This window comes from Amphibalanus amphitrite, unplaced genomic scaffold (assembly GCF_019059575.1).
Source record: "Amphibalanus amphitrite isolate SeventyFive unplaced genomic scaffold, NRLGWU_Aamphi_draft 000151F_arrow, whole genome shotgun sequence".
Lineage (NCBI taxonomy): Eukaryota > Metazoa > Arthropoda > Thecostraca > Balanomorpha > Balanidae > Amphibalanus > Amphibalanus amphitrite.
The window spans coordinates 872,630-891,499 of record NW_024881646.1 but is presented as its reverse complement, the minus strand read 5'-3'; the positions used below and the strand labels follow the sequence as shown (position 1 = coordinate 891,499).

General features: G+C 56.0%; 1 protein-coding gene across 1 annotated transcript; it reads left to right on the top strand.

The window, feature by feature from the left end:
* Positions 1-2,951: 2,951 nt before the first annotated feature.
* On the top strand, positions 2,952-14,912 carry LOC122382954 (RNA exonuclease 1 homolog). The gene is made up of 3 exons (XM_043368948.1): positions 2,952-3,306; positions 10,984-11,220; positions 12,938-14,912. The coding sequence occupies exons 1-3, from the start codon at positions 3,153-3,155 to the stop codon at positions 14,314-14,316; spliced, it is 1,770 nt and encodes a 589-aa protein (XP_043224883.1). The 5' UTR covers positions 2,952-3,152; the 3' UTR covers positions 14,317-14,912.
* The last annotated feature ends 3,958 nt before the right edge of the window (positions 14,913-18,870 follow it).

Genomic DNA, 18,870 nt, shown 5'->3' with positions numbered 1-18,870 from the left:
TCTATAATCTTTTAAAAATGATAAATAAGGCCTTGTTGATATTCTTTGCAGTTTGCGACCTTCTTCTTGACAAAGTTCAAGCTTCAATTTTCCAATTTTCATTTCAACCAATTTCCTGAGTTTTGCTTTCATGCGCAATGTTTGTACTATTCGCGGCAGAAGCGTAACAAAACTTTGTGCCACTGATTTGGCAGCTAGGAAAAAAACTTTGCCCGATAAAAAAACAATCATATGACGTAATCGATCCAAAAGCTTTAAATTGGAATTTCTAAACAATTAGCCAACTATGGGCCGAATGTTTGCCAATTTCGTGTACAGGGGCCCCTAATCTATGTCTTGCAACACAAGAACAGTATATCAAAGCAATTTTTTGAAGGTGGGACAGTCCCTTTAATAAGCCTTTTACAGCGTTTAGGTATACACTATACAGGGTGTCCCATAAGTTCGTTCTCACATTTTATTTGCATGTGAAACAGAGTACTTTGCGTTTTGATATATTTATGACCCCTCAATGTGCTCCCCATTTAATAGGCAAACACATGAACACATGCTGCGGCATGCCAACCGGCATGTTTGGCTGCATAGCAGGCTTAAAGTTAACCCAGACTGACTTGACATGCGCCGTGAGCTCCTCGAGGCTGGAACAGCGCTACGCTTCGACGAGCCTAAATTTCAGCATAACCAACAATTTTTTTTAATGAAATTTTGATCCGATGAGGTGCCTGGCATGTGGTCTTGCCACAAACGCCTGTCACAGTCTCCTTCCACCGCTTTTAAGCTTTGCTTGGCCTGTGCACTGATGCACTGTCTTGCCTGAAGATGGGCCTACGACCTCTCGGATGCCATTTTCTCCTCTATAAATGTGTTCAATTTCATACTCGCGGTTCGAGTTCAGCTTGAGGGCTGAAACTCCTCCTAGATTTTCTTGGAAAAGCACTATGCTTCCCAAAGCTGTTTCTGGGACACCAATCGCAACCTGGTCAGCGTCTGGACGCCTATAACCCCACAATACCGTGATCTTGGCAAGTTGGCCTTTCGCATAGGAACATAACGGGACGAAACGGAGGCCTCCTCCTTCGCCCCTATGGGGTTGTTTTCGGGTTTGGACGGGTGTTTCATCTCGAACGTGGACTAGTTAGTCCAGATGACCTGGTTGATGTCCTCAGCCCTTTAGTTTTTTTAGCCTCAGGCATAACGAAACTCATGTTTGGCCATTTTAAGACGTTCTTGACTGTTTTGAGCCCTCCGGTAAGCAAAGCTTAAGTCACCTTGAGTTATGTACCCCGTAAGAACAATTTTAGACAGCTGGTAATCCATCCTGAAAAGTCTGCTTACCAACTTTCTAACCCTTTGACCTTTTTGATGGCCACTTTGGCGCCACACAGTTTTGGCCACATGGCTCACTCCTGAGAGCTGACAAAAAAGAGGATAAACTTGCAATGATTGACTCCCGACAAATCATCGGTGTCACTTGCTGACTGTGCGTCCAGTTAGCGATGGACATTGTCTACAGACTGGTAGGCCTCAATCACCCTCAATCGTCGCGAATGGTCACGTGCTGACTAAATACCGAGACGTACCCGTATTGGAGACCTCTATGTTGCGGCGTTAGCCGTCTGTGTAGGAAACGGGCTCTCTAGCAAAAACTATTTTGTCTACAGAAATTAGTTACTGTGGAGCATATTTCTACCAGCCATGGCAACCACGTAAGCTCAGTAACGAACCAATTTCAGCGTGTCTTTAAGCAAGAGAGCCTAAAAACGTAAAATTTAGGTGAGAACGAACTTATGGGACACCCTGTAATGGGGGATCCGTCCCAGCCATGTAGCTTCGATGGAGATAGAGCTTGGTCGGGAGAATAAGGACCTGCTAGAACTTTATGAAGTGAAGTTGATGTTGTTGTCGAGGTGCTGATTAGGAATTTCATATTATGGTCAGATTCTTTAAGTTTGTCTAATCATTTAAAGCGCTCTAATGAAAAGCCCACGTAAAGCCTTCAAGCCTATAAACTGGCCAGCTGAAAATTTAATCTTGATCTCGATATTACTGTCGACTGTCGATTCATTGCAGTAGCTCGAATCGTGCCTGATTCATTTGTGCACTTAGCAATCAGACAGGCTTAAAAAATCTGACTTAAGTTTTGCTCAAAGATGATGTATTCATGCATTTGGGGTAGGTCGGGTCAGGTCACGTCAGTTCAACCAGTCGGGCGTCTTGCCGGCTATCCATAGAGCGTAGGTGTCGACTGTCGACAACACTGATAATTTCGTAACATGTTACATAGGCACCAAAACTATTTCTTAAATGCTCAAATGGTTGTAAAATTCGAAATCAGCTCCAAAAACAAAACGTAAAACTCGAAAAAAGTGAGCCCAAGTCATCTAAGGTCAATGACCTTGACCTGACCTTGACGTGACCTTGGCACTCACTGTAATGAAGGGGCCAACAGCATTTTGCGTGTTGAAACGTTTACGACCACGAAAAGAAAGGAAACACACGGATAATGTGTGCGACATATACGCCGAATCGCTTTTCCGGCCTGACATGATCTGGAGCAACACGTCAAGAGTCAAAGGTCATTTGGGCCAGAATCATAGTATTTTCAGGGTAGGTGTAAAATTAATGAACTCGAGGGTTCCGAAAGTTTCGTCGTGTTCAGCCGCTTTTTGCACGAGTTATTCGCGTAAAACCGAGGGTGGATGATGATTGATGCGAGGGATGCAGGTGATGCACATTGCCTTGTGTGCATCCTCTGCATCTCTCGTAGTTTCAGTTCTGCGAATGCCGGTAATCATTTCATCACTTCCAGGCTGTGACGTGAATGGCCTGTCGGCAGTTGGCCGTAAACCGGTTCTCGCTCACGACATGGTAAGATATTTCCAATTATCCCTAGTTCTTGAGACTTTTCATATGGCAGCGCCGAGGCCGTCGCGTGCTTGTTTTGGCGCCGGGGAGGCATTCTGCCCGTGGGCCGCGGCGAGGGAGGTCGTGCAGCTCCGCTGTCTTGCCGCTCACATCTTGCCGGCGACAGGTGGTACTTCGGAAGCTGTCTGAATGAGAACTTTCATCCAAAGTACTGCTACTCGGCCGCGCTCGAAGGACATCGCCAGGTGAACGCTGTACCCCCGGCTGGTCTGCGACAGTCGACAGAGATGGCGCTCGAAGTGGAAGTGATGTATGCGGACAGCATCCTGCTGGGTGTTCTTTTTATCGCACTGACGAGTGCTCTGGGCATTTTTATATTTTTATCGACCAAGAGGAAGACTGATTCGCCGAAGGAGACCCGAAAGGGTGGGACCAAAAACGGTAAGCGACATTCTGATGTTGAGGAATTAGATGAATATGTTCATTTATTGTCATATAAATATCTCAAATATATTATTATTTTACCTTTTGCTAATTTTACCCACAGAAAGATCGCTGGCTGCTGTTAATTTTGCCTAATTTCTTCCCCGAATTTCAGCACTCACGCGAACAAATTAACCGCTGATTTGCAAAGTAATATCCAGCCTACAGATGGTTGCTTATACATCGGGGGTCATTTTTTTCGCGTGGCTGCTTGAAATTGTGGGATAATCTTGGAAAATAAAAATAACGTCAGCCGGTGGTGTTTCTGGTGACAAATCTGGCCGAATGCGTTGTGTTATTTCGACTCGTGTCCCTACTCAGTATCTTTGCGGATCCCAGAGTAAGGCTAATTCTTGGCTCGTGTTAAATGAGTAAGGTTAATTTTGGCTCGTGCTAAATGTTTCATTTTTATTGCTATTGTATACTTGAGAACGCAAAACGAGTAGCTGTACAATAGACGACGCTTAATTTCTTAATTTTAGTTGTTATTTATTGTATCGGTTGAACGTTTTAAAAAGCGTTCGCACTTCGCATGACGGGTTGAATGCGTTTGAACAGCACTTTTGATAGTATAATGTGCTTTATATTTTCATAAGAAACGTTTGTTATTTCAATTATGTTCACCAACATGGAAAGGTAGTATGAAAAGCTTGCATTGGCTCCAGTTAATGTGCACGACAATTGTTCGCAAAGCCTTGACGCGTAGTGGCTCGTTGTATTAAAAAAAAAAAACTGCAGTAACGGGCTGCTTAACTAACGGCATCCACAAGAACTATTATCACTGAACAAAGCAGATCATTAAATGTCTTGATAGGATATGCTTTGTGATTGTAAAATATCTGGCCATATCGTGCTCTCAGGCGTCCATATTTTCCGCACGTTGTGGGATACCTCTGGTGCATAGTGTAACCCTGACTGCTGCACCTAACCTTGACTCGGGTTCGCACAGGCTGGGGTAGGTATTTTACGGCGTCGTGGACGGCCAGTGTTGGTGTGTGCATGCGCCAGGGTTTACCCGCCCGTCTCGGTAGTACGGAAAGTCCGTATCAGTCGTCACATCACCGGCCCGTGGTGCTAACGTCTCCGTGCGTTTTCAATGAATGAGTACTGAGTAGTGAGGTACTCGACCCGCGACGGTAGCCCCATGATTTGAGCCGATTTTCTCTTGCAACACATTTGTCGTTTTTGATAAATTTGATATACAGATATACAATTCTACACGTTGTACCATACCGTTGTTGTCAACTTCACATGGGCAAAAACTGTTAACACAGGTTAAATTGTTCCGAGTCTCACTGCATCTCTTCATAGCCATCGCAGATCTAAAAAGGAAGGAGCGGTGGCTGTTCTTCCCGGAGATCTTCCCGGAGTAAGCTCAATTTGAAATAAGGTTTTCGTCTTTCCTTCTTCTTCCTGTTTTTTTTTTCTACATAATCCTAAGGTTTCAGTTCTTAGCTATGCTGTAATTGCTCTGCAGCGATTCACTGCAGGCAGTTCATTTTGGCACGGCACCATTCCTTCCTTCCCGGTTTGGATTCCACCGTGCGTGAACACCCGGTCACAGAGTCGAGGTGCGGCCGGCCGGGCGGGGTGTCGCAGCCGTCCGTCGGACGCGCCCTGTGACTGATGAGACGGCATCTCGTTAGCCGGTCGCTGCGTGTCGCCGCTGACGGCTGAGGCCGTCCGTCCCGCCCCGCCCCGGCAGACGGACGGACAGACGGACAACGCCCGCCGGCCTTCCGCGTCGGGCGGCGGCGCACCACGTGGTCGGCCCGCGCGCCCTTCTGGTCAGTGCCGCTCGCGCGGAAGCGGACGGACAGGGGCAAAGTCCGAGCGGCCGGGCGCGCCCGGTGGCCTCTGCCAAGGTCGATTAAAGCCGGGCGCCGCATCGGTCCGCCGGCGGCTTCAAGGACCCCCGCCGGCCGGTGTCCTCTGTCCACCGTCCGCCGTCCATCCACGCTCGTTTCAAGCTGCTTTGCATCATGGGGAGCGCGCCGTTTCGTGGACTTATCCCAGCTGCTGTTCGCAGATGTGGCCGAACGGCCGTGTGTTCGGGCGGCTGGTCACGGCCGCGTTTCGGGATGCTGTGCTCTCTGGGATGGGTTCTCGGAGCTCCACACCACGGGAGGTGTTCGGGGGATCGTGGGCGGGGGTCTGGGCGCCGCCGGCCGCCTCCGAAGGCCACCCGTCCATAATTAGACAGACGGGAGCGCTGTGGGTTCGGCGCTCCTCCCGCACCGGACTGACGCGGTCGTCATGTCGCGGCCAGTGACACGGCGCCGGTCGGCTGTGTCCGGAGCCGTCAGCGGCGCCTCCGACCGCCCTCTCCTCTCTCGCCGAGGCCGGCGTTCAGTTTGAGACGCAGATTTCGGAGAAGCTCACGAGACGTCGGACGCTCCTGCAGACGCGACCCTGAGCGGGTTCCGCCCGAGCCGGGGGGCGTATGCTCCCCGGAACTTGAGTAACGATCTCTGTGCACTGCACAGTGGGCGTTTCAAGGGTTCTAGCCTCTCACAACCTATCAACCCTCATAGCCTTGGATCTAGGAGACCTACGCCTACGAATTACATACCAAACTGTAGCAAATTCATTAAAGAACGTGAATACATGACGGTTTCCCATGTTATAAGCTTTTGCAATGTGCAGGAACTGCATGAAATGTTGCATACACGTGGCAAAACGGAGCACTTCCATTCCCCCTTGCGGTTTGGCCCCTGATCGAGCTAGAGCTTCGCGGAAAAAATGAGCTTCCTGCCCGTGATGAGAGGAAGCCGTTGATACCCAATTTTAAGGTCCTAGGTCATTGGTTGACCTTCCAGGACAGGTCAATTACCCAAAAGTCGGGAAAATCGGAACCTGTTAAAACATCGTAAAGTGAGGTGCTTTGGGGCTTTTCGGGGTGCTGATCACGAATTTCATGTTAGTTTTGATCACAGATGATTTCGTCATGCATTTAGGCCAGGTCGGGTCAGGTCAGGTCAGGTCAACCAGTATGCGTCCTGCCGGGTATTCATAGTAGGTGTCAACCGTTACTGACAGCCTCGTAACATCATATGAAGGCACCAAAACTACTTCGTAAATGCTCAAATGGTTGCTAAATTCGAAATCAGCCCCAAAAACTAGCCTAGAAACATTTAAAACTCGAAAAAGTGAACCGAGGTCACCAAAGGCCAACGACCTGACCTGACCTTCAGGTGACCTTGACACCCAGCATAATGCATGGAACCAATATCATTTCACATGGTTGAACGTTTGAAACCACAAAAAAATGCAAACGCGCGGATAATGTGAGCCGACATACGCTGAATCGCGATTCCAGCCAAACATGGTCTCGAGAAATAGGTCACAGGTCAAAGGTCATTTGGGTCAGGGTCATGAAATTTTCAATGTAGGTGCGAAATTGATGAACTCGAATGTACTGAAAGTTTCGTCTTGATCGGCCACTTTTTACGCGAGTTATTCGCGAAAAAACGAGGATGGTCCGTTCGACCCCCCTATAATTCCGAGGGTTAAGGTTTTGAGTCGTTGACCTCGAGTCAAAGTCTGGTCAGAGTCCCTCAGGTCACGAACTTGGTCAAAGGAGGTCGTCATAAATGACGTCATGCAAGGTTAGCAATGCAAAGGTGTAGCACCGTACCTTGCAGGGAGCGCATGAAACCATGATTCCATGTGATTGAGATAGTTTTAGATCATTCCTGGCGCTAAAACAACAATTTCCATGTTTTCCTCATTGACTTATAACGGTGAGATCACGCGACCGACCTGACCGCATGTGAACTTAAGCAAAAAATCCGAGATATAAATATACAAGTTGTGAGACCTCGGGGTATGCTAGTCCTGAAAGCTTCATCTCCCTGTGAACGTCCCTCTGGCACTGAGGGCGTTGCGAGGTTGCGACATCTGAGGACCGTGCAGAGGTTCACTTGAGTGACGTCATAGGTCAGCGACCTGACCTGACCTGACCTGAAAATGCGGTTGATTTAACAAGATCCGGCTTGAATCAAAGGTCAAATATGCCAAGTTTCAGCTCTTAATCGCCGGCGTGTTGTGAGCTATCGCGTTAAAACCTATAAGGGGGCGGCACCCCCCCCCCCCTCGGCCTCGGGGGGGGGCGTGACTTATGCAGAATTTCCAATTAACTCATGTGCAATACTTCTCAATTTTTTTTTTAGGACAAAAAATGTGTTTGAGGTTTCGCGAGACCAGACCGGCCGGATCGCCCACTGTGCATCGCCTGAGGCCTTTCCGGTCACGTGACAGCTCATCCTCCGGTGAATTAGAATGCTTCTAACCCACGAGATAACACTGGCTGGTGTTACTGTCATCACTTGAAATAACATAAGCTAAAATGCAGGCTGATTTGTTCGCTCCCGTCACTATGGAGCTAATAAAGGCTAGACGGCGTATTGCAAAATGTTGCATAGCAGCAAATGGCGCAAGTTTGCGCACTTTTTTATTGGTTGGCCGGTTCAATAACATCACAATGCACATTGTGACACCCGATTTAGAGCGGGACCTGGGGGAACTCAAAAGATCGGCTTAACATAGTGAGTGATATTAATTTTAAGCATACAAAATAACTCGGTGATATGTTTATCTCTCATGCTGCTAAATTATTTTCGCAACCTCATTTTTCGTTGCGCGGAATTGATCGTAACATGTCACAGAACAACTCATAAAATCATTGGCGTGTAAAACTCACGCACATAGGATCCCCATGGCATCTATTTTGACTCTTCAAACACCCGAAAACTATGACTTGTCTACGGCCTAAGAAATCTTTGTGTTTGAAGCCCCTTTCACCCTATACCAAGTTGCTGCATGACCAGATAATGGTCATTTATATAATGTATGGACATTTTGTAGTCGATTGGTATGCCTTTTGTTTTCATAAAAGCAAAATAATATTTTTGCTCCGTAAGAGGCTAGACAAGCCCGAACGCCTACAGTGCACTGGTCAGTCATAGCGGAATTTTCGCCACCCCACGCGGCAGCTCGAGCTGGCGAAAATTCCCCGCCGGAAGCTTCTCGGAGCGATTGGGCAGTGGCCGGGCTGCTGAGCGGCGGCGGCGGAAGCCCGCGGTGACGAATCTGTGACGTCACCCGGACAGTCCTTCGTGACGCGGCTACGGGGAGTCCTCGGCCGCCGGAAGAGGGCGGATGACGAGTCCGAGAGGAATCTGTGACGTCACGTCCCGGGCCGGCCGGGATGTGAGTCATTAGAGTCATCGCCCTCGCCACTCGCTTATTAAACTGACGAAAAGAGGCGTGTCAGATCATCATGACGGAAATAGCCTGGGTGTCGCACGCATAAGTTAAAACGGTGCCGGTCAATGGGTCAGTCTGGCAACTGGACGGTCGCGCCGATGTGTTGACATTACGGTGTAGTCGTCACCGTCATGTTATCGAGTGATCAGTGGCCGCCGCCGCCGGCCGGGCCGGTCGGGCGGGGCCGACCTCTCCCTGCGAGCCCGCCTCAGCCGCTCTCTGACGAAAGGGGCGGTCCGTGGCGGCGTCTGACGCAACCCGGCCGCAAACAGGGGCCGCGCCGCGCCGCTCGCGACGACGGCTGCAGCGCGCCGCCGCGCCGTCCGACGAGCCGCTCGTGTCGCCATCGGGCGCGCGGCCTTCGCGCTCTGGGGCCGCGGGACGGCGCGCCGGCCGCGGCGGCGGCCACGTGGTCGGCCGCGTGTCGTTGACTCGCGCGCCAGCTGCCGGCGCCGCGGGCTCGCGCGCTTTCGGCGGACCAATGGGTGCGCCCGGCGGCGCGCCGTCCTCGGGATGGTAATGACCGCGCCCGGTGGGAACGGTGCCGCGCCGCGCGCCACCGCTATGAAGAATGCGGCCCGGCGCGCCGGCGGGAGCCGCCGGTCCGTCCGGCCGCGGCGCGGAGCCGCCCGGGAGCGGCTATTGATCGCAGGACAGTGTCTGTGCCGCCTTACATTGATCGCCAGGTTACACAGCGACGGCGGCCGTCTTGCATGCGAACAAAGCCGGGACAGAGAGCCTGCAGCGGCGCGTGACGGTTCAATGTCCTCGGCTACTGCTCATCAGATGGACGGGGTCGGGTCACCGTCAGCGCCAACGGTCTGTGGATGGTGCAGCGGAAAATGATTAACCCCGAGCCGCCTCCAAAAACAAACGTGCACCAGGTTAGGCTTTCTCTGTAAGACCAACCGGTAAAAACGGCCGAAAAACTGCGACGCGCCCGCAGAATTGGGCCGGGGTCGACGCACGAGAGCAGTTAGCGCGACACTTGCGCAAACGGGGTCGTGGCTGACGCGCCGTCTGTCGTCATCTTGCGAGTGCGTGTCGTCACCGTCCGGATAACCAGTTCCGGCGGACGGAAGCGCGCGGATTGGTGCCGCCGGCCGGCGCTGGATCCGGTCCATCCGAGCCGGAGTGCAGCGCGGCGCGCAGAGCGGAGCCGCGCTCAGCCAGCTCCCACCGGACCCTGACCCGGCCGGCCGGCTCCGCGGGGCCGTGACGACAGCTGCTTCGTTCTGCATGACCGACGGCGAGCTGGGCCGATCCGCTGCGTGCCCGGCGGCGGCCAGATGGGCCGGCAGGCGGACCGCTGCGGCAGCTGCAGCCAGGCGGTCGGCCCGGCGTGGGTTGTTGGCCGGCAGGGGCGTCCGTTCCTCACCTGGTCCGCCCGTCCGCCAGCAGCCTGGCCTCGACAGGCGCGCCGGCATTTCCGCCTCGGCCCGCCGGGAGACACGAGACTGATGGGACCCGAGTCGACCTAGCTGTGAGGCTTGGGCAAACAGCGTGAGAATCCTCCCTAGAGATACGATAACACGCGGCACTCAGTGAGTTTCTCCGCGACTCACGGTCACTTCTTATCTGCTTATCTGTCGGAGGTACTTATGCAAAGTCGTTTTTCTCATCGTGTGCTTTTGCTAAGTATGTTCTGTCCTACTAACGTATTTTTGACTGTACCGTTCACATTCTCTGAATTCCTGGACCGTAACCCTTCCACTGTAATCGCAGAGCCTTCCATTATCGCGGCCCCTCCGCCGGCGTGCCAGTGGCCCTTTCACCTGCGGGTGCCGCCAAGCCTTATTCCTGGGCCGGCGCCTCCGGTCTACCGGCCCTCTCGGCCCGTCCATTCAGTCGGCCGTCCGCCACGCGGGCCGCGCGCCCAGACATGTCTGTGGCCCGTCCGGTCCAGTGAACCCGTATCCGAGACGCCGGGCGGCGGCGGCGGTCCCAAACGGACCATCTGCGGGGTACCGGTGCGCCCCCACGCGTCTCGGCCGAGGTTGATGCCCCTGGCCGGCGGCCGGCGGCCCGCTAGGTGACGCGGCGCGCCGTCGCGCCGGCCGCCGACCCGCCGGTGACCTCTGCGGCGGCGGGCCCCGCCGCGCCGCGCCGGCCTTGGGTCGGCAGTTGACCGGACGCTGACCGCCGCTCCCTCGACCCACCCGCAAATGAGCAGAGGGCAATGCTGCCTGACCTTGGCGGCAATGATAGTCGAGCGGCAGATACCTTCGTGACTGTAACTGCCGATGACTCAGAAGCAGCGTGAGCCGTTTACGGTAGATGAAGAGCTTTGGGATTTTCAAACGACTTCGTGCTGAATGAGTCCTTGGTGCTAGAGAGCTAACCATTGCGTTTATTCTCTGTTCGCAGGAACGAGTGCTGTCCGCCGGTCGGCCCGATCGACCGGCGCTCAGAGCAAGGAGCGGTCGGCTCCGGCCGCCAGGCCGAGCCAGCCCCCGGCTCCTGCTCCGGCTCCGTCCCCGGAGCCGGCTCCGAGCCACCCGTCCCCGCCGCCTGCCGCCGACACGGCCGAGGATGACCAAGAAGTGGACGCAGGAGAGGAACAGCCGAGCGGCACCAGCTGCACGGCGCCCACCGCACAGTCAGGTGGGTAACTGTCGGCCACCCGTTCAGCCATTGTTCGCACTGGTGAGCTCTAGTTCTCGCCACCATTGTCGTTACCGCTATGGACCCGCTCCGCCGTGAAACGTTTCTCTGTTGGAGACTGGGCGCCGTCTTTTTCTCCGCGGGGTCCGTTTGGTTTTCTGGGGTCGTCGCTCGCTTGCTCGCTCTCTAGAGCATTCCGCTCCAAAGACGGAACAGTTGCGAAGTCACTGCACCGAAAAACGACGCGGCGGGTTGTCGAAAAACGGTGGCAGTTGGCGGTGACACTTTCAGCGACGCTGGCTGTGGTCGCGCCGCGCTCCGGTACGGCGGCGCTATGAAATGCGCTGTGGCTGCGGTTACTTCACGCTGAGCGAACCTCACTGGGGAGCCCCTTCACCTGAATGAAGGGAGCGCTGGGACGCAGTGTCGTAAAGTGACCCAGATTGTGCTCTCAGCTGGCTGATTAGCGCCACTTTGAAGTCTGGGCCCCGCCCTTGTGAGCGGCTGATTTGATTGCCTCTGGAGGCCTGACCCTCCGCGCCGGTGGCGGCGTTTCGGCGGCCCCTCCCAGGCTCAGTACGGTCACGTCCTGGCCGGGCGCCGTGTCGAAACCGGCCCGGCCGGTCGGCTGCCCTCTCCCCGCGACCTCGCCCAGCCGCGATGGCCTCATTGATGACCCTGGCCCCATCCAGCCGGCCGGCTGCGGGTCGGGTCGTGACAGACGCAGCCAGCGGTGTCACCCGCGCGCCGCCGCTGCACAACGCACACTGCCGCTCGCTGAGCACGTCCGCGTATCGCTGCACGTGCCCGGCCCCGTCTCCCGCTGACAAAATCTGCGCGCTGATCTGTGCCGCTGAGCGGAGCGCGGCGCCGGCGCTGACCTTGGGCGTCTCTGGGGCGGCGGCATACCTGCCACCGCCACCGCCACCGCCGCCAGCCGTCCCGTCAGCTAATGCGGTCGACGGCGGCGGCGGCGGAGCGGCACGCGCCTCGTCAGCGGCCGGGCGGAGCGCCGCTGGCTCGCTGAGGGTGACCCATTTGCGGGGCGGCCGGCCGCCGCCGACGGCGCCCCTTGTGCGTGCCGCTCGGTGCGGGAGGACGGGGCTGTGGCGGCGGCCGAGCGCACACAGTGACGTCACCGTATCGAGCGGCAGTGGCGCGGCCTTCGCTCGGCTCGGCCCGGCGGGCGCGCTGTGGGCCGCCTGCCAGGTGGGAGGGGGCCGCGGTGCGCCCCCAGTCCGGACCAGCTGGTGTCTCGAACGTCAGCCGGCGGCGGCCGGCCAGCGATCGGCTGACAGGTCCATCTGTCCGCGTCACCGGGGGCTCGGCGGCCGTCCGCCGGCCGGCGATTGCAGTCGCGCTGCCGCCGCTGGAGGGGACCAGGGATTGGGGCCGAGGGAGCGCGCTGACGGTCTGATCTGATGTAGCGCCGAGCCGCGCCGCCGGCACCGCGGCGCTCTTTTCGCGGAACGGGGCCTCCGGCTGTCAGGCTCCCGGGCGTGTTGTGGCCGTAGCCACGCTCCCCTGATTCAGCTGTGCCCGTCAGCCCGACGTCACTGAGTCGACTCTGAGTCAGCAGCGCCGGCGCGATCTGTTACTCGGCACCGAGCCGAATCCGAGGCCGGTGACGTGCTCCCACGTGACCGTTACGTCACGGTGCCGCGCCTGTGCCGGCTGCGTCACGTGTCTGACTGCTGTCCTCTCTCTGTGTCCACAGATGGCGCCGTCGTGGCCGACCCGGAGCCGCGCGTGCCGACCCTCGAGCCGGCGGCCGAGCAGCCATCGGAGCCGCCCACTGCCCAGGACCCGCCGCCGTCGCCGCGCTCGTCGGGCCCCGAGCTGACGCCGTCGATGGCTCGTCGCCAGCGCCGCAAGCGGATGAAGCAGCGCACGGCGGCTGCGCCGAGCGTGGAGACGCCTCCGGCGCCGCCGCCCGAGGAGCAGCGGCTCGACCTGCCGCCCGAGGTGGTCTACCAGCTGATGCGGCGCTACACGCTGCCCGCCGAGCAGCTCCACATGCTCGGCTTCCCGCACTCGAGCAGCTTCCACCGGGGCAAGGCGTACATCTACAAGGGCATGGCCGGCTCTCCGCGTCCGGCGCGCAAGGTGAAGCTGGACGCGGCCGCCAAGGAGTTTGTGCCGCGCGCACTGGCCTCGTCCGACTGCGACAGCGGCACGCACAGCTCGGAGGGCGGCGACGACTCGTCGGCCGCCTCGTCGGGCAGCGAGCCCGACGAGCAGCCGCCGGATGACGTCAGCGAAACCGAGAGCGTCCAGTCGAGCGGCTCGGAGAGCGGCGAGCGCGAGCAGCGTCCGGCGCTGCTGCGGCCGCACTGCGTGCGCTGCTCGCAGCAGTTCGCCGTCACCACCGACGGCTTCTACCACGACAGCGCCGAGCGCTGCGTGTTCCACTGGGGCAAGCTGAAGCCGGGCCGCACGGGCACCATGTCCAGCTACGCGTGCTGCGGCGGTCGGCCGGGCGGCCGCGGCTGCTCCACTGCCTCGTGCCACGTCTGGAGCGGGCTGCTGCACGGTCTGAACGGGCCCCTGAAGGGCTACGTGCGCTCCCGGCGCCGCCGCGTGCCGCCGGCCGACGGCAACTACGGAGTGTACGCGCTCGACTGCGAGATGTGCTACACGGGCCAGGGCCTGGAGCTGGCGCGCGTCTCTGTGGTGGGCCTCAACGGCAAGAAGGTGTACGACGCGCTGGTGCGCCCCGAGCGGCCGGTGGTCGACTACAACACGCGCTTCTCTGGCATCACGGCGCGCCAGCTGGACCGCGCCACCAAGACGCTGCGCGCCGTGCAGAGTGACCTGATGGGCTTCATCAGCGCCGACACAGTGCTCATCGGCCACGGCCTAGAGAACGACCTGCGCGCGCTGCGCCTGGTGCACGACACCGTGGTGGACACGTCGATCGTGTTCCCGCACTACCTGGGCCTGCCGTACCGGCGCCGGCTGTCGCACCTAACGGCCAGCTGCCTGGGCTGGAGCATCCAGCAGGACGGCGCCAGCCGCGGACACGACAGCCTGGAGGACGCGCGCGCCTGCATGCAGCTGCTGCTCTGGCGGATCCGGCGCGACCTGCGACTCTAGGAGGCTCGGCCGCCAGCGCGCGCGCAAGTGTTGAGCTCGTGTCGAGCGTTTCGGTGTCCGCCGCCGCCATGATCTCAGTACAAACATTACCGCGCCGGCGGCGGTCCTTGTACAGCATCATCATCCAGGGTCACCTTCTCTCCCCGCGCTCCCCTCGTCCGTGTCGTGTGCGAGTGTTTCATACGGCGGTGTTTTAACGTGCGACGCGAGAGCTTTTAGCGTGCCGACCTGGCCGCGCGCCGTTTTTAGCTGTGGACGCGCAGCTGTGATTTGGCGGGGCGCTGGTGAGCAGCCGGCGTCCTCGCGCGTCTTTCCGCGCCCGTTTTGGCGCGCTGCGACTGAGAGTGGTGGCGGAGGTGGTGTGAGGTGCCGTTTACGGTGGACAGTGGTCGGAGAGGTGTGTGGCGGGCGGTCTTCCGCCTGCCCTCCCTCCTTCCGGCCCTTTTGTACAGATCGTGTCTCGGGACAGGACCGTCCACAGTGGCTTTTCTGTGTATGATGTGTGCGACCCTGGCGAGCGAATGTGTCGAGTGCTTGTATTTAAATGGCGTCGTTGGGAGTGTAGCTGGTTTTCTCAATACAGATTTGGACAAATATCCTTTTTATGTGATCGATCAGCACGGCCATTTGTTAGGCAACCTTTTGTTTTTATATGTTGTTTTTTAATGATGTCGTTTTCCCTAAGGTGGATCCGTAATTTAGGCGTCAGACGGAAGAAAAAGTAGTCCGCCCGTCAAGGTCTGTGGCCCGGTTCGTGTCTGTGTTGACCCGATAAGGCGTGGAAGACCGCTCCAGAGTGACACGATCGCTCGGTGCGGCCATTGAGCCGGTGCCGGCCGGCGAAAGTGAGCGTCATTAGGGTGATGGCGCGCGAATACTGCTCCTGCTGCGGGCCAAATGCAGACCACCTTCCAATTATGTTGCCATCGCTCTGAGGTCGGCGCGCCGCCGTGGACGGTGCCGCCCGTCCGGCGTGACTGGGCAACATTTCTCGAGGACGAGCTGGCCTCTGCCGCCAGATGCCTGCCACACCCCGTTCGCCCGCGCCTCTGGCTCCTCTGCCGGCGCCCACCAAAGCTGGCGGACGGCGGCTGCCTAATCGGGCTGCATGCCGGACCAGAGGGGACTTGGGGCACTGCTTCCCGGAAAACTTGTCGTCATGACGTGCCGTATCGCGCGGCGAAAACTCGACAAACCAGCCGGTAAGGTCACCCTCGCCGGCTGCAGCGCGCGGCTCCTCCGCTGCCCTTGACGAAAGACGACGCTCAGCGGCTGTCCTGGCGGGGCCCCGCGGTCGTCGTCCGCTGGCCGGAGCCTCGCGGTTTGCTGTTGCCAAAGGTGCGGGGAGCGGCTCCACAGGTGCACGCTCGCGCTCAGCACAAACAAACCCCGCTCGGACCAAGGCACGGCAGTCCCGCAGAGTAGTGAGTACTGAGTAGTAGTGTGTACAGCCGTATACGGCCGGCGCGCGGCGCCAGCATCTGCCCCCCGGTGATGATTCAGGCGCAGCTGCGGCGGTCGTGTTACTCACACCGCAGTGCGGGCGTCCCGTCAGGTGGGCCACGTGCGACACTGCGTCACGGCTCAACTAATCTCTTCGTGTCGCTCTCGACCCCACGTCGCACCACAAAGACACAAAGCCGCCGATTAGGGCGGTCGGGAATGTAGTAGCCTTCTGTTGCACAGCTGCCGTCAGAAAAAAGCTCACCCCGACGAGCTCTGTAGAAACGGCAGAACACGCCAGGGCAGCCCGAACGGAACAGGCTCATCTCGTCTCAGGGTCTCCATGGGTCTTCCATCGCGATGTTTAATCCGTGTGCAAAGCGACGAAACCGTCCTATGTTCAATAGTACATATTGCACAACATGTGACAACCCGTATCGCGGCGGTGAGGGCCGTCAACACGACCGTATCATATCGCTGTGTGTATCGTGCGGTATCGTATCATACGGAGCTGCTCCGACCACGAACCGGTGACCCGTGGAGTGGAGCTGCACCCATTGTGACCAGAACCGCGGGCTCCCCGAGCTGAGGAGCGGTGGCCGGTCGGGCAGCCCTGACGGCAGACAGACGGGCGTATCGGCTGGTCTGTGGGAGCGCTTTGCTCTGCTTTGCTCTGTAGTCTTCCGGACCGTGCAAGAAAAGGGTGTGAACGGCGCGATTGGCGGGAGTCGACCCGCTACTGATGGTATCTACACTGCCGTCTGAATGTCCGGAAACTGTCCGCTCGCCCAGTGACTGGACACGACGTGTGTCCTCTGAATGGCGGCGCGACGGATAGCGGACAGGGTGGCCGCAGGCGCCAGCCTTCCAGCGAACAGGCCGCCGGTGAGTCACCTTTTGATAGAAACTCAGAACAATCGTCAATGCAACCGCTTAAAATCAAGGGCGGGAGGCGGCGGCCTGTACCAGTGCGGCTACGTGTTTTGGGAACTATAAACACTTCTTCTGTGTTTAGCACTTCTACTAGTGCTAAAAAGTGCTAAAGTGTGCTATAAACACTTTAGCACTTCTACTAGCACTAACACTAGCACTTTTGAACTGTACACCATAGCGTAAAAAACATAAAATGTAACATTTTTATTACACTATGCTACAGCGTATCTCACAGGATCGCGAGTAATTTCATCATTCGAGACTAACCAGTGACCACGCTAACTGCTTCAAGTTAGCGAGTCATCGTTCATGGGACTTCATGTAAAACTCTTGATCAGATTTCCAAGTATTTGTTGATAAGCTGCGCCTTTTTTTGTACACGACTTTTCTTTACAAGTTACAAGCGTACCTATAACAGGCGTCATGGCAAAAAAAAAGCAAACAACAACAACAAAAAACACAACGTTACTAACCACTTTTACATTGAACTGACTATCTTCTAAAGATTTCGGTAAATGGTAGCTTACGTAACCACCCAGTCGCCTCTCGAAGTTTTACCTTCTCGAACACTCTTCTCGGCAGTCGCCGCTGGTCAGTGAAAACTGGTGACTGCAGTGACGTCATCTTGTCATCGGTGACGGTGACGTCACCTGCTAGTGCCGCGACCATCCCCGCGCCACAGTCGGCCGGTGCGGAGAGGCACACGGGTAGCCACATGTGACGTCAAATCCTATTTACGGGCGTGGACTGCCGGTGTGGCGGCTTCGTAGTAGTGTCCTTATCGAAACCGATTTGTGCTCCGCTAACCAATCATATACGAGCGCCTGGCAAATTTGCCTATCACTTTTCCACTGAGATTTTGAAGTCTGATCGTCATCTCTGGTCATTATACTTACATGGTCTATGGCACTCATGGCATTTAATTGCCCACCTTACTTTCGTTATGTTTTGGGCATTTAGGTGCAGCACCCTTATAGTGTATTTATTAACCGTTAGCGCAGCGGTATGAAGATATTCGTATTTGGTCTCCTTATGCTTTCACCTGATTTTTCGAAAGTTATCCATCTCAAACTGCTAAAATTACTTGAATGCCTGCTGGTTCATATTTCTAATTTCTGGGTGCGATTTCATAGTCTAACGTCTGTTAATCGTTCCAGCGCTATTCTGGCGGTCTGCCTGGCTATTTTATCGGAAAAACATGCGGCTTGTCGGCTGCCACTGAGCTATTCTGAGATCTGGTGATGCTGAGCCGGGGCTGTTTTTGCGTGGACGTGATTCCGTGATCCGTGCACGCAGCAGTACACAGCGGCGTGACAGCTGCAGCTGCGCCACGCGGGAGAAGCGAGCGTTCCTTGGAAGGGGTTACGCCTTCTGCAGACGGGGACCACCGCCGTCAGTCACCTTGGGCGGTACATAGATGTCATCAGACTTCGGTGTCTGGGTCGTGTGAGGACGCTTGGAAACGGCTGGTCGCAAAGACGGTATACACCGACCTTTTTATGCATATGTCTAAAATACACACAGTCTGTAAGTGCGGAGTCACGGTCACAACCGCAAAAGGACCATTGACAGTTGACCACGAACAGTCGGCTGTCGACCATTCGGGTGCTCGTTTGTGATTTGGCCTTTGGTGGTTGGCAGCACATGCGCAATACGTGCACATGAATCGGTAATGGATTATTATACAGCATCATGCATCTGCCCTTTGGTTAGCATTCGACTTTATATATGTCCCGTCAAAGATTGCTTGTTTTTGCATAATTTCTGATAAAATAAGCTACAACTAGGCATTAGGTAAATAGATAGTAGCCGTTTTCACGACGGCCATCTGGTACACATTTGGTGCACATCTGGTACAGATTAGGTGCAGATTTGGTCAAATCAGGTTCAGTGTGTCTCTTAGCAGCTATCAGCTAGGGTTGCACTAATTGCTTATATGCCTGCTTTGTCATATTATTAGAGAGCATCATCGATTAAAACACTGAAATAAATTCATAAAATGAAGATATTTGCTGTAAAAGAAATTAGGAGCAGATTTGGTCAAATCAGGTGCATTCGCCGGATAGCCCGTCGCGAAAACGGCTAGTATGGGACCATTATTGGCGCCGACGTTTATTTTTCAGGTGCATCAAGCGATGTAATTGTACCGATAAAATTGTCTCAGACGCCATGCCAATA